The 16,032-nt window shown below is 35.6% G+C and overlaps 1 protein-coding gene across 1 annotated transcript in view; it reads right to left on the reverse strand.

Moving 5' to 3' along the window:
• The window catches only part of ALS2 (alsin Rho guanine nucleotide exchange factor ALS2), a 70,081-nt gene that overhangs the window by 25,902 nt on the left and 28,147 nt on the right, over positions 1 to 16,032 (reverse strand). Inside the window, 5 exon segments of the mRNA XM_055345262.1 lie at positions 2,305 to 2,467; positions 7,020 to 7,085; positions 9,556 to 9,736; positions 11,712 to 11,883; positions 13,129 to 13,311. Coding sequence (XP_055201237.1) covers positions 2,305 to 2,467; positions 7,020 to 7,085; positions 9,556 to 9,736; positions 11,712 to 11,883; positions 13,129 to 13,311 — 765 coding nt within the window.

Genomic DNA, 16,032 nt, shown 5'->3' on the forward strand with positions numbered 1-16,032 from the left:
AAGTATACTCAGTGGTTGAAGTTAAATAAAATTAACAATTTTTGCTGTGTCATCAAAAGAATTTCTAAGTTAAATCAGCATATTTTTACTTATTTTGTTTTTTAACTGCAAGTGCAGGGCAGCAAAGAACACAATGACCGTGAGTATAGTTTGGTGCCACCGCCTTGATTCATGCTAAGGAGCCAGCAGGTTTGTCCATCTTTACTTTTGCAAATTGGTGCAAAAGACATACCATGGAAAAGCAAATGTCTTAATATTGTCCTGAAAACAGTTTGATTTTGTGAGCCCTCTGAAAGGGTCTTTAGAATCCCCAGAGATTTGTGGACCAAGTCTGGAGAACCAACCGGGGAATAGGTTATTATTATTATGCTAGGAGGAAAGTGAGCAGATGGTGAAACGAAAGGATGATCCCTCACATTCAAGAGTAATTACTTTATATTCCACAATTCTTAGTGATTCATACTCATTTTTTCCATTCATTAAAAAACATTTAATGTACTATGTACAGAATATTCTGCTGAGTGTCAGGGATAAAAAAATAAGTAAGGCACAATCTTTGTCTTCTGGGAGCTTAAAACAAGGCAGAAAAGAGAAAAACATACAACATGCCCGAATAATGCAATGGGTTTTGTTAATAGGCTATCTATCAGAAAAGACAATATAAAGTGGTTAAAAGAACAGACTCTGGAGCCCTTGAATATAAGTTTTAGCTTGACCAATTCTCAATCGTGCCTCAACTCTTTCATCTGTAGAAAGGGGATCATAATAATATCTATTTTGCAGGGTTGACCTGAGGGTTAAATACATACATATAACATGCTTAGTACCTGGCACATGGAATGCATTTAGTAAATATTAGGTATTATTTTTATCTCGAGAAATTTATATGTATGTATGATGTCTGAGATATACCTGAGACTTAGTACATAACAATTTACAGTGTTGGAACATGACCATGTATTTTGAAAAAATTTCCACAGATGATTTTTATCCCCAGTCCTGGGGATCATGATAAGAGAATAATGGAGAAAGACAATACTAACAAAGCGCAGAGAAAAGAGTCACTAATTTTTCAAAGATGAGAAGAGGAGGGAATATGGTATAGTCAGAGAGGGCTTCATTTTAATGATAAAATGACTTTTGACCCAGGCCTTGAAATTTTTCCATAATTAGGATGGCGGTAGAGTATCTCATGAAGGAAATAAAAACATGTATATCCAGGGATCTGAACTAACATGTAAGACACAAGGTAATAGGTAAGGCTAGAAACAAAAGAGGGTATCATACTATAATGGGCCTTAAATGCCAAGCTAAAGAGTCTGTTTTTTTACACAGAATTAGGACCCTTCAGACTAGAAACACTGCAATATCAGATTCTCTGAAAGTTCTAAGTTGGTCTAGGAGGGAAGACCTTTGATTGAGGAGACACTGAGATGACATTTCCGTCTCATTGAGTTATTTGTATAGCTCAAACCTTCATTGCTAAAACTACATCAGTTTGAGTTAAATTGAAATCAGACTAAAGAAAAGGTCTATGAGACCACAGTAAAATCAAACATAAAAAGCCCACATCAGTTCCTGGGTCACTCTGGAGACTGCAATCTGTCCAAATAAGGAGGTAAGTTCCATCATTTAAAAGATTCTAAAATAGGAGAGACCCTAGAATTATTATGGTTTCTCTGGAGCCCTTCAGAGTGGGAACAAAATGAACTATATGTTTTAGTACAATTTCAAAGGTAAATGTCTCAGGACTAGTTTACATACACTCATATCCCAGAATGGTACTAATTTTCTGGGCCTCCACCTAACTAATTTTATATAGAAAGTGGACCACTTAACATTTGAGAAAATCCTGTAACACTGTGATTTCTCATAGCATATGCTAAGGTGACCTGAATACCTGGCATGAGTCTATCATGAGTCTTGGCCAGGTGGTAACTCCACTGCCTTACACATACATATCTCATTATACAGAAAGCCAGGGTTTGAAGGAGCTCTGTGTAACTTTGATTCAATAAACTTTGACAAGTATTAAGTAAGTAGCATAACCGGGTCTCAACTTTAGACAGTTTTTTCATAAAATGAATACAACTAATCTTGATAAAATTCAAGAAAAAACTAAATCAAAAGCAAAGAGAAGTAGATTTACCTACAAACTTTCATTTTCTTGAAGAAAAATAATTTAATTAGACACATATAAACAGTAAATTAGTGGAGTTTGAGATCTTGAGGTAGTAGTATAATCCAAACAACTATAATCCTTGGCTTCCCAAGAGTCCAAATGAGATATTTATGGGAGCTTACCACTTCAAAACAAGTAGCAAGCTTTAGCAAAACTTTTGCATAATTATGAAGTCGTCTGATTGGCAAGAAAAACAGAGTATTCAGTATTTCCATCAATTGGGTGTTTTCATCATTTACTTCTGATAAATCTTGTAATAGCTCCTGGTTTTTATTTAGGAAATCACTAGAGATAGAGGACAAAAAGAGATTTTGTTAGTCTTTTTGATATTGACAAATGCATGATATTCAATAGATATATTGCACTAGATAGATATTACTTTTTTCAGAATGCACATTTTTGATGCTATCAAAGTAGATAATAAATGCAATGAAATAAGGCATACAATTAAAAGAATTTCCTTGTTTATAAAATAGGATTTCTGCATATAAAGAAGTAGCATATGGTAGCAATAGTAAGAGATGGTTAATCATAAACCGTGCCTTAAATTCTAGGAAATGAATCATGAATCCCAGAGTTTCAGGGAATAACTGGAATCCAGCTGACACCATTACCTGTTAATTTCCAAGCCAAAAGTCACAGCAATAAATGGCAAGACTAATTGCTCTACTCAGCTGTACTAAACAGAAAAATTTGGAGAGAAACAAAGCTCTTCACTCCAACACAACTGGCATGTAATATTAAAATACTTCTCATTTCTTTCTTTCCTTCACCTAATAAGAATTTATTACAAGAGAGTAATGAAAAGCTGCAGTACTACAATTAACAGGAAACAGTAAAGCTAATCCTATGTGAAGATTTCAATGCTGAGATCATCAAAAACATTTTAAGCTGAAGCCAACATTTAGTTTTTATATTCAGTTTTATATAAGTTCATTACTATAATTTTATTGCAAATCTTAATGGTGATCAATAACCCACTGAGACTATGATCAGACGAAAATACTTAAAAAATGTAAAAGAAGATAAAACATGTGAAAGTAATTAAGAGTTGGTGGGATAGAATAATAATTATCTGTCCCTTCGTAAACAATAATTATATGCCAGGTACTACCCTGAGAACTTAAAAAGCATTACATTATAATTCTTACCTACAAGGCTTCAAATAAGACAATGCCACACAAGACTATAAGCAAGAATGAATCATTTTATAATTCCTTAGAAAACTACAGAATAAAGAAATATTTAACTCAGAAATTATGAAATACTATCTTGGAATGGAAAATACGTAATAATTTCCAGGAACCCAAAAGTTCAATAGCACAAATTGGATTTATAATGCAATTAAAAGATCTGAGAGAGAGTGCCCTGGGGAACATGACCCAGATTTTTATTTATATTTGGCTTGTGTGGATGTTCCTATTTTCTCCTACATGTTCTACTGCTGAGATCAGCTAAGGACACTCATTTAACTCCACAGAAGTGTTCTGCTTTAACCTACTCCTGAGAGATTGAAATAGTAGAGGCTGAACACATAGTCGCTATAACCACATTTCTTCTGGATACGCGGTACTACACCAGAAATGTTCCAACTCTTTTAAGTCCTATTACTTTTCAGAACTCACTCATGTCTTTGCCTGTGGACTTTCCCAAAAAGGCCCTTGTATATTCTCAGGAAAACTGAACCAGGGATGTTCTGCTTATCTTCTTGTGGGAGTTTTAATCTAAAAGTGGCAATACTGCTCTTCCTTACATGGTTACATTTGTATTTGTTACTCAAACATTGATATATTAAAGGTAGAAACAACCCAAGTGTCCATCAACAGATGAATGGATAAACAAAATGTAGACTATATATATAATGGAATAATGCATTCAGCTATGCAATTTTGGTATACGCTACCTTGAAAATATTACACTCAGGGAAATAAACTAGATACAGAAAGACAAATACTATATGATTTCACTTATGTGAGGTACCTAGAATAGGCAAATTCATAAAGACAGAAGTAGAACAGAGGTTACCAGGAGCTAGGGTTAGGAGAAGAAAGAAGTTACTGCTTAATGGGTAGAGAAAGAGTTTTTGTTGGGGATGATTTTTAAAAGTTTTGTGTATAAATAGTGGTAATGGTTTATACAACATGAATGTTCTTGGTGCCACAGAATTATACACTTAGGAATGTTTAAAATGATAAATACTATGGTATGTATATGTTACCACAATATTTTTTTTTTTTACAAACCTATGTGATGATCAAGCCACTAGGCTAGCATGAGTTAAGGAGCCAAATAATAAACCAGCTGAGTGATGAGAGCTTGTGTATCAACATCCAAGACCAACTGCCATGATGGCTGGCCAGCTATACTCTAGAAGTTCTCCTTTTAAATAAATACTAAATAATTTAAAATACTGACTTTGTAAATAGAAGCTATAAAGAGGTTATTATTGCTTTTTAAATATGTAAAACCCTGGGGTTCATGAACCACAGCTTGGGAAATGCTGCCCAAATCCAGACTTAATATTGCTTCCTTAGCTTAAAGTCACTCATTGTTCATTAATTGCTCTAGCAAGCTTATGTCATCTGCTTTAGCTGCTCTAACAAGGAGTCAAGTCAATTCCTGAGTACTGTGGACTCAACTCTGAAATACTAGAGGAAGGGTAACAAAAAAGTAAAACAAAATAAGGCATCAGGGTCAGCAACTTTCATTGTCCTTCAAGAAGCCCAGAAACCTCCTCATTTTTATATTTCCACAAATCTCCACCTACTTTTGTATCTTCCTACAATAAACCTGTTTTTCTTCAAGCATTACTATTTGCAAAAATAACCATTCATAAAAAAAAAATAACCATTCATTTTTTTTCTTCACTTAATTACTGGTTTGGCTGCAGTCATTTTCTCCGGGGGGGGGGGGGGGGGGGCAAGATTTAGCATTTCTCTAACACTGAAGGCTAAATAAGCTTTTTTTAGTCAATATAATATATAGATATAAAATTATTTTTTAAGATTTTATTTATTTATTCATGACAGACACAGAGATAGAGAGAGAGGCAGAGACACAGGCAGAGGGAGAAGCAAGCTCCATGTAGGGAGCCCGACGTGGGACTCGATCCCAGGTCTCCAGGATCATGCCCTGGGCTGAAGGCGGCGCTAAACCACTGAGCCACCCAGGCTGCCCTAAAATCGTTTTTAAAAAGTCAGAAGTTAATGAAATAGAAAACAAAGAAAGCAAAGGAATAACTAAAGCTTAATCTTGAAAAGAAAATTAAAAAGGGTAAACTGATGACAAAATTGACTAAGATAAAAAGAAAAAAGACTCAAATAAATAAGAGGAATGAAAAATAGGGGGTACCACTAGAGTTCTTATGGAGGTAAAAACATCTTAAGACAATGGTAGCAAAAAAAAAAAAAAGACAATGGTAGCAATATCATGCTAATAAATTTGACAACTTGAATGCGATGAATAATTTTCCAGAAAAATACAAATAATTAAAGCCATAAGAAGAAATAAAGACCTGAATAGATCTATTCATTAAAGAAATTCAGTAGTTTAAAAACTCCCTACAGAAATGCCCCCACAAAAGCCATACGTTTTTACAAATTCTACAAAATCACAAAGTACAGATATTCCCTATCTCTTGCAAACTATTCCAGAAAATATAAAGTTCCCATACTCACTTTATAATTGCTAGTGCAATTTTCTTACCAAAACTTCAAGTTCAAAAGAGAAGGAAAACCTCACATTCATTTAGATGTAAAAATCTTACAATATTAGCAAATTGAATCCAGCAATGTACTGAAAAACTAAGACAGACCACTGAATTTATCCTGGGAACTCAAGGATAGTCACCATTAAAAAAATCAATTACTCTTCAACTTTCAGGAATAGAAAGGAATCTTCCCCCACCCTTTTTAAGAAGGGAAGCTTTTAACTCTATAAATGATGTTTACCAAAAACCTAAGGCAATTATCTTTAATGAAGAAATACCAAAACTATTCCCGTTAAGATCAGAACTGAGACAAGGATGTTATTACTCTATTAGGATATAAGATCAAAAGCAAACATGGAAAAACATTAACATCTATAAAATCTGGGTTGTGAATACATATTTGATATGTTTACTATTAAAATATAACTGTGGAGCACCTGGGTGGCTCAGCAGTTGAGCGTTGCCTTTGGCTAAGGTCGTGATCCCGTCATCCTGGGATCAAGTCCAGAGTTCCACATTGGGCTGCTTCTCCCTCTGCCTATGTCTCTGCTTCTCTGTGTCCCTCACAAATAAATAAATAGAATCTTTAAAAAATAAAATTAAATTAAAATTAAAATAAAATAAAACAATGTTTTAAACTTGCCTTTGTCTCTAGGTCAACACTTGATGAGAATCTACATAGTTCAGAATGATTAGCCTCATATAAGGGGCTTTTATATTTATTATCCAGAAGCTAAATACAAAATCTTTATATTGGTACAATACTTTGTGTTTTTCTCTATAACATTATATACGTTATTTGTTCCTCACAACCACAGAAAAAGCATTCCCATTTTTCAGATGAAAAAAAATTAGCCTCAATTTGGTAAAGAGAGTTGTCCAACATCTCAGGGATAATAAAGAAAGACCCAGATCTTGTGATCTTTTCAACATCATATCTACACTTCCAATGATAACTGGGGGCCAATAACATCTGTCTTTTTTAAGAGTTTAGTGAAAGTCTACATTTTGATTCATTTGATAAAATGACTAAGCCAAAGCTTTTCCTGGGCACTTAAACACACAGAACACTATAAAATACGATCTTTGGTTGTTAGAGTAATAATGGGAAGGTATATATTTACTTACATGGCAGGCTTAGCAAGAAGTTGGAATCCTCCCATAACCAGGAAATTTGTAATAGATGTGCAATACCTTGAGCAAAAGAGAAAACACATGCACGTTAGCGTTAAATGAAAATTCTGAAGAACAAATTTACATAAGAAACATCTGGAGCAGGTACTTCTTGGTGTCTCACCAGTAAGTTTCAGAACTTTTGTGATGTCAACATTCATGAACTGATTTGACTAAAAAGAAGGGCAGATTATGTGATATGATAATCACAATAATCAGGAGGAGGAAATCATTTTAGTAAAGATGTTGATTTAATTGTAAATTTAAAATACAACTAAAATTATGCAGAAGGTGCTAGAATTTGCTTGGTATATTTTACTTTGGCAACTTACAAGCTCGAGAAAATATAATTAAAATTGTTAATTTCTAAAGATTTTATTTATTCATGAGAAACAGAGACACAGAGAGGCAGAGACACAGGCAAAGGGAGAAGGTGGCTCCATGCAGGGAGCCGGACGCAGGACTTGATCCTGGGTCTCCAGGACCACGACCTGGGCATAAAACACTGAGCCACCTGGGCTGCCCAAAATTGTTGGATTTTTAATGAAAATTAAGTGTTCAGAAATAAACAATAGAGAAGGGAAGAAAATATGTTTAAAGAAGTCGGGTGAAACTATTAGGAAATGTTGGTTAAGTTTTGATCTATTGCTAGAGAATGTCTTGTTATACTATTTTGAGTCATGTACATTTCTACCATATGCCCAGAATGGCAAAATGTAATCAATCGACTTGGAGAGAAGGCAAATTCCTATACCAAATAGCCCAAGGTACGTACTGTACACTTAAAAATGGTCCTGATGGTAAATTGGATGTTACGTGTATTTTACCAAAATTAAAAATAACTTTTAAAATTCATAAACACAAGATTTTTTATTTGCCTAACCTATGTGAATAAATCACATTAAAAAACAGTCCAAGATACCAAAATGAAAGCATTTCTAAGGTCTGAAATATCAGAGAACAAAAGGCAAAAAAAAAAAAAAAAAAAAGTGAAATAAGACAAAAAAGAATTATAGTAGTAAGAGCTGAAACAAAATCTAGTTAAAAAAAAAATTAAGGTTGCCTGAGTGGCTCAGTCAGTTGGTTAAGCAGCCAACTCTTGAATTCAGCTCAGGTCATGATTTTAGAATCATGAGACTGAGCCCTGCATTGGGCTACACGCTCGGCATAGAGTCTGTTAAGATTCTTGGCTCTTCCTCTGTCCCCCCACCCCAAAGGTAAATTGGTATCAAATAATGTTATTTTTCATGTCTGAAATATGAGTTAAAAGACTTTAGGGTATTTCCTCTCAGACAACAGCTTCAAATGTATTTAATTTGCTTACAATTAAAATCACATGCAAATATCTGCGTAAGTAAGTCTGAAAAGTACACTGCGATTAATAATAATGGTTATATCTAGTGGTAGGATTATGGGCAACTTTAAATATCTTTTTGACTATTCTATTTGTATAATTTTTAATAATAAACACCATCACTTATAGTAAAAATAACCTAAACAAAACACCAATAGAACATGAACTCCTGGGGTGCCTGGGTGGCTCAGTTGGTAAAGTGCCTGCCTTCAGCTCAGGTTGTGATTCTAGGATCCTGGGATCAAGCCTCACATCGGGGTCCCTGCTCTGAAGGAGTCTGCTTCTCACTCTGCCTCTGCCTCTCTCTCTCTCTCCTGCTCTGTCTCTCATGAATAAATAAATAAAATCTTAAAAAAAAAAAAAAAAAGAACATGAACTTCTTTTCACTGGCTTCCCATTGTGGCTGCATGATCTTAGAGCTCTACACAGTGCCTGGCATTTAGTGGATACTCAGCAGATATTTGCTAGATGGATGAAGATACTAATAAAGAATAAAACTTTCACTTCAGATCAACAGCATTAATGATATTTTAATACTTATTAAAATAACAAATTATGCCTCTCATCATAATATCAAAATACAAATTAGTAAAAAGTGAAAAATATTTAAATTAAATACACATAGGATATGTTACTTGAAAAACATCAAAAGAACACTGAATAACTCATCCTAGATTTTATTAAGGAAATATTATTTTGAAGATAGTATGGTCTTTAAATCCTCCAGTTACATAACAATAAAAAACAAGACAGTGGAACAGCTCCATATTTACAATTAGCAGTTGGTCTTAAAGTAATTGGCTTCGTTACTTCTTCTAATTTTAGTATAATTTACTTAAGCAAAATTGTTCTCTAAAGAACCACATTTATTATAGTATATTTTATGTAAATTAAGTACATTATCAATCATTCTGCTAGACTACAGAAACAGAATTATTTTTAAACCTCTTTTCCACTTAAAGAAAACTAAAATTTTAGCAATGCAGAACTATAGTTGGCTTAAGATTAAAATACTGCTTTGCAATTTATATTACCTTATATCACTGTCCCTAATCTAGTCTCTTCTGATTAAGGAGCTGTTCTCCTTGGCAGAATAACCCTGCAGAGATTGAACATGACACGGGACTGGATACTTGCTCTGTATAACTATCCAAGAAGAGACTTGCATGCTTCAGAATGACCAAACTCCTGGCTTCCTTTATCCCATGAAGGAAGCTGCTCAGTGAGGCTCCATGCTGACCAATTAGGTAACACAGCTTGCTGAATCGGCTTGCCACCTCCTGCAACAGCTGGACTGTGCTTGCAGTACCCAAATTTTCTGTAACAAAGTGATGATGATGATGATATAATCTGAAGACTCATTAGCTGAATACTTTCTTATGATCAAGATTATGAATTACCCTTTTCCAAAAATACTTAACATGTTGAGATATACTCTTGACCGTGGAACTCAAATAATCACAATGTTAAACAAAGAAACTTCAGAGATCATAGAATCCAGTCATTTGAGAAACTTGTTAAAAATACATGCACAGGGATCCTATAGATTCTGACTCAATAAGGTAGGGTTAAGATCACAGGATGGATATATTCAGAAGAAAAGCTTTCCAAGTAATTCTGGAAACCAGCCTAATTTGAGAACCACTAAGCAAATCTAACTCTCCTCCTATTTTTAAGTAATCTGAAGCCAAAAGAAGGGAAGTGAATTATCTAATTTCATACAACTGGTAAGTGACAGCCAAGAATTAAACTCACTTTTGTAGTTCTTTTTTAGTTAACGTTTTCAACTTTTTGTATTGATTTCAGCTCTACTAACCCCTGAACAAGCCCAACACTTCAGTGAAGAGAGGGCAATCCCCAAATCAGACTGACCAGATTGCTCTAAAAATTATAGGGGGCACCAGGAGATTATTTGCTTTTTCCCAGTCCAAAGTTCCTAATTTCCAGGACTTCCCTCGAAGCAGTAAGGCTGATGAGCAGACAAGGCAAGAACAACATGGAAATCACAAATCAGGACAGGTAAAAGGACAATTTCACTCTTTCAGAGCAATTCAGGAAGCTTCCAGCTTGGATTGCTGCTTTTCCCCTGCCAATCTCCTGTCGTGTTAGACCCACCACTAGAGGAGAATTCATAGAATAGGCACTCTACAACATTTAAAAAGGTGAATCATATTAAAAGCTAAAATAAACAAACTGGGGCGCCTGGCTGGTTCAGTCGGAAGAGCATGCGACTCCTGATCTCCAAGTCATGAGTCTGAGCCCCATGCTGGGTGTAGAAATCACTGAAAAATAAACTTAAAAAAATAAGACAAAATAGAATAAACAAAAATAAATAAATAAATGCAGTCAGCCTCTAACCTACAAAGGGTCACATTCTGAAAGACTATAAATTAGTTATCTGAAAAATAAATGTTTTCCTATTATAAAAATGGGCTGATCCACACAAGCCAGTGTCAACCTAATGTGGAAAAACTGCCATACTAGCAAGGCAGAATTTAAGTATTCTAGTATTGATCTGAATTCTAGGTCCTCACAGGGGATGGGCAAGGAATGCAGGAAAGAGGAAAAAAAAAACGTCCTCTCCATTTTCTATGTGCAGGGCCAAACCTATAAAACTTTTTGAAATAGTGAAATCTGATTTTCAATAGCTATTCCCCCCACTTTCATTTGTATTCCTATCTAACCTCCTGGAAACCCAAGGGATCTAGTGTATCTGGACAGCAGACCTACTGTAATCCATTTCCTCTGTATTATCTTTTCATCTTCAATGCCTCTTTGTTATTGACTGCAGCTAAGAAAAGGAATCAGATTTAACCAATTCATGGTAATGTGAATTGTTCAAAACCCTGAAAACTCTTGTCTACAGTTTAAGAGACTACTTGTAAATCCAAATGAACTTCTGATATAATTCTAGTAACCAGAACAAAGAAAATAAAAAATTCAGGTAGTATAACATAAGATATCTTAGGACTAGTGGGGCCGGGAGTCTTGAAGTCTAGCTCCTAGATCAACTTTCCCAAAGCTGTTTCTAATTCTCTGCCATGAATATTCTGAAAGCTCCACTTCCTATTTCTACAAGGAAAAAGAGCTCTGGGAGCAGAATACTCAGGGGCAGCTGGGCTACTGACAAAGTGGAAACAGTTTGTAAGTTGTTAACTGACTGTGTACAAAAATAAGAGAATGAAAAGAAAGGAACAAACCCATAACTCAAGGTTTTTTTATTCGTGACACAGGAAGAACAGATAAAATCAAAGTCCTGATAACTGAGGAAACTGGGGAGAAGTTCTACTTACCTAAACTGAGAAGAGGCCTGAGAATCTGAGATTTGATGTCACTTAGTTTTGCATAGAACCGTCTTTCCGTGGTAGCCAACTCATGGAGACTGGCAATATATCCCATAACATTCTTGTCCACCAAAGCTAGATAGCTATCTTTTCCTGCTGTCACTCTACTTATATATCCAAGCTGAAACAGAGGAGAAGAAAAAGATAAAAGATAAAATACCATTCTAGGAGTTGTCTCTTCAAAGTACAACATACAGGGATTTTCTTTAAAGGGACTTTCTGTCATTTACCCATTATACCACTGAACAAAAATAATCAATGTATACGCAGATCCCTACAAACAAGGCAACCAAGCTGCAATCCAAACAGACTACTAATATCCATGGTAACTAACGATACAAAATAGAGCCTCATTCCTCCCATCAGCCTATTTCATCATTTATCTGGACTGTGGAATCTTTCATGGGGAATGTGGAGCCAGGGCCAACATCTACAAAGAGTCGATGAGTACATCTGGAATAACAGGCTACATATAGGGCAAGAGCCAAGTCTTGGTCAGTGTTGCCTTTACCAAGAAAGATTTTGCCCTATACATTCAAAGCTTACGCATTTAGCTAGAAAAACAAACATGAAACAAAAAAGCAATCCCCAAGATATATTATACAGTAAGAATAAGAAATCCAGAATGTACTAGCTTTGAGGGTTAATTCCCTTACGACACACCACTATGAGGATGAGTTACTTTAATGAGAAAAAAGAAAATCAGGAAAAGGCCAGTGGTTTAAGTTTATGAAAAAGAGACAGGAGGTAGGAAAGCAAAGAAATTCAAATCAACAAATGAAAAAGATGGAAGTAAACAGCAATAAATAAAATGAAAAGTTAAAAGAGGAGGCCAGGGAAGGAATTGGAAACAGTGCACAGCTGGTGGCCTGTCAGGTCTGCCTTGAACCCACCTTGGGTCTATGTAATTTTTATTTGCCATTTCCAATTAAAAACTCATCTACTGGGACGCCTGGGTGGCTCAGCGGCGGAGCGTCTGCCTTCGGTTCAGGGCATGATTCTGGAGTCCCGGGATCCAGTCCCACATTGAGCTCCCTGCATGGAGCCTGCTTCTCCCTCTGCCTGTGCCTCTGCCTCTCTCTCTCTCTCTCTCTCTCTCTGTGTGTGTGTCTCTCATGAACAAATAAATAAAATCTTAAAAACAAAACAAAACAAAAAAAACCTCATCTACTCCAGGGACACCTAGGTGGCTTGGTTGGAGAGAAAGAAGTCAGGAAAATGAGATAAGGAGTGAAGGGGGATGGGCAGGGTTTGCAATTTTTAAATACAGTAGTCAGAGACAATAACAGGCATATATACAAATAATAACAAAAACAAAAGACTGCTCATGTGTTACAAAAGGCCTTAGGATCCAATTCCTGTTCACCTTACTACAGGAGAGAAGTACTGGAGTCTTAGTGCCACTGTGATTCTCTGGAAGGTGGTCACCTTCTGCAGGGTCCTGTCGGCCACTGTAATACAACCCAGGCTGGAAGTCTTCTGTATCCACTAAGAACAGGGAATAATCCTGGCCGGCAGCGACACTCCAGACTCCATTTTCACTGCTCACCTGTAACGACAGCAAAATATCATCTGTCCAAAATGAAAGAAAGAATTAAGTAGAAATTCAGATCCACCAGAATGGAAATGTTAGTTTACTTTTTAAACAGTGTGGTGCAAAGTCATTCATATCTCAAAAGGGCAAACTTACCCAGTAATGTACCTGATCAACTGAGCACCCATGCAGAGATAAGAAGGAATCCTGGGTTCGGCTTTTAAATTTAGAACTAGATTGTCTTTAAAAAATCTGAAAAACTGGGATTTAAAAAGGAAAAAACATAGATCTAATTTTTTAATACTTATTTTTGGAAGGCTCTACAGGGCTTAGCCTGTACTACAATCAGGAGCCACAGACACTTCTAGAACCCTATTCGGACAATTAGGACACACCTTTTACTATTCACATTTGACTGCCCAAAAATCAAGATGGAAAGTAAAAATTGAACAAGGCAAAATTCCATTCTAACAGTTAAATCACTGGGTGCTAAATTCAGTTTTCCCACTTGGAACTCGCTGCCTCTCTGATGTGACTTCACTGTACCAACTCCCAGGTTGTTGAAACAGACAGGACCCCTTAGAAGCCCGTGCCAGGGATCCCCTAGACCAGTGGTTCTCAACAAGCAGTCTTTGCAGCAGCAGCAATAATCTACAACATGTTAGAAATGCAAACTCTCCAGGCCCTACTGGGGATGAAACAATCTGGTTTGACAAGCTCTCCAAATGATGCTGATGTGTGCAAAAGTTTAAGAACCACTGCCTTAAACCAATGGTTTTCAATCCTTAGGATTCCATGTAATGATTCAGGAGGCACCATGCAAAGGCAGGTGTCAAAGCTCTGCCCTCATTCCCCTCCATCCTTCAACTAAAGTAGTTCCATGTTTATCTGTTTTATGTTTGGGATACATGTAAGATTTCATCTGAAGAAAGTGTTCTGCTATGAAAACTACTGCCCCAACCTCCAGCCCCAGCTTTAGCTGTGACTTCTATACTGATAAGCAAAATCCCTCTTATCTGTTAGATTTTGTCTAGATAGACTCCAAATCCTAGGTGATTTGATGATTGAGTGTGTGTGATGCAAGCCTCTGCTACTTTATAGTTATTCTTTCCTGGCATGACATTATCTTCTCAAATTCAGGCTATCCAAATAACTGGCTTCCTGCTAATTTTATAAAAAATGGATTAAAATGTTTGCAGAAGACAAGAGTCTTTTTTCTTAGTCTCAATCAAAACTAATTCAGGTCTCATTCTACCCTGACTTTTAATTCACAGATTAAAGTGACGTCAGAATGTTTTTCTTATCCTTCCCACAAATTAAAAAAAAAAAAAAAACCAAAATCCTGATACTGTAATTTTTGTATGTACAGTTAATGAGTAATGAAACTAATATAGTGTCACACAGAAACTTGATTTCTCTATTCTATGTCACAGAATTTTCCTTGGTAAGAATAAATGAATGTTTGGGATGCCTGAGTGGCTCAGCAGTTGAGTGTCTCTGCTTTCGGTTCAGGGTGTGATCCCAGGATCCGGGATCAAGTCCCACATCGGGCTCCTTGCAGGGAGACTGCTTCTCTCTCTCTCTCTCTGCCTGTGTCTCTGCCCCGTCCCCCTCTGTCTCTCATGAATAAATAAATTAAAAATCTTAAGAAAAAAAAGAGAATAAATGTATGTTCTACTTTACTGAAGTGAAAAACAAGAGACCATGATTTACCATATATTTTGTTATATAATATTAGTAATTGAATACCTTACCACTGAAATCTCTGTACTGGAAACATTTAAGATTGGGACTAGAAAGTAATAACTGTTGCCTAATGTTTTATTTAAGTCTTTCCCTCTCAGTAAAATGAAGTTCGCTGGATGTAAAAAAGCATGTAAAAGTCTTATGAAGTAATGGATCACAGTGCACTCTGAAAACATGAATTACTACAATATGTATTATCCAGAGTTTATACATGAATCATGTTCCTGAACTTGAGGCAACTATCTTTTTTTAGTCTCTGTTGCTCTCAGTGGAGGAGGCATGTCTTGGGGACAGACTGATACCAAAATCAAACTACATATGATGAGCTCCATACTCCATTCTGTTAGGCTAGCGCCATGTGTACTCCTCACCTTCTATCCTCTAAAAAACTACAAATTTTCTATCAGGAACCAGTACTACTGATGAGAATCCAGAGGGTTGGGGGCAGGAAAAAAAGGACTGAGAAACAGTTTTCTAGAACTGCATCAAGGGGACTAGAAGCTACCAATCACTGAATAGCATTACATAAACTAAAACCAATTCATACAATAGCAAAGAAATCATCTATACTTTTAGCTTCACTACAGAAAATGAAAAGATTTACAAAGAGGTTTTATTACTATGACTATATATGTAAAAAAACAACAAAAACCAAAAAAAAATACTACCACCAAATGTTATGTAAAAGTCAAAGAGTAGGCATTATTTGGTAGGATAAAACTCAGAAGTCAACATGATAGTCCTAGAAACATTTGTTTTAAGACAAAGAGCTTTCATTTTTATTTTTTAAATAAAGGCAAAGGACTATGAATATTTAATGAACAAAAAAATATAAACATCATTTAAAAAAGAACATTTAGCTTGAAAATAAAGGGCTTCATGGCTTGAAAAAAAACTTTTAAGTATATCAAAATATAGAATTCTCTTAATTTTTTCAAACACAAAGTGGAGAAATAAATATAAAGTGCAATAACTTAAAATTCTGAAAGA

This window comes from Nyctereutes procyonoides, unplaced genomic scaffold (genome assembly GCF_905146905.1).
Source record: "Nyctereutes procyonoides isolate TBG_1078 unplaced genomic scaffold, NYPRO_anot_genome, whole genome shotgun sequence".
Lineage (NCBI taxonomy): Eukaryota > Metazoa > Chordata > Mammalia > Carnivora > Canidae > Nyctereutes > Nyctereutes procyonoides.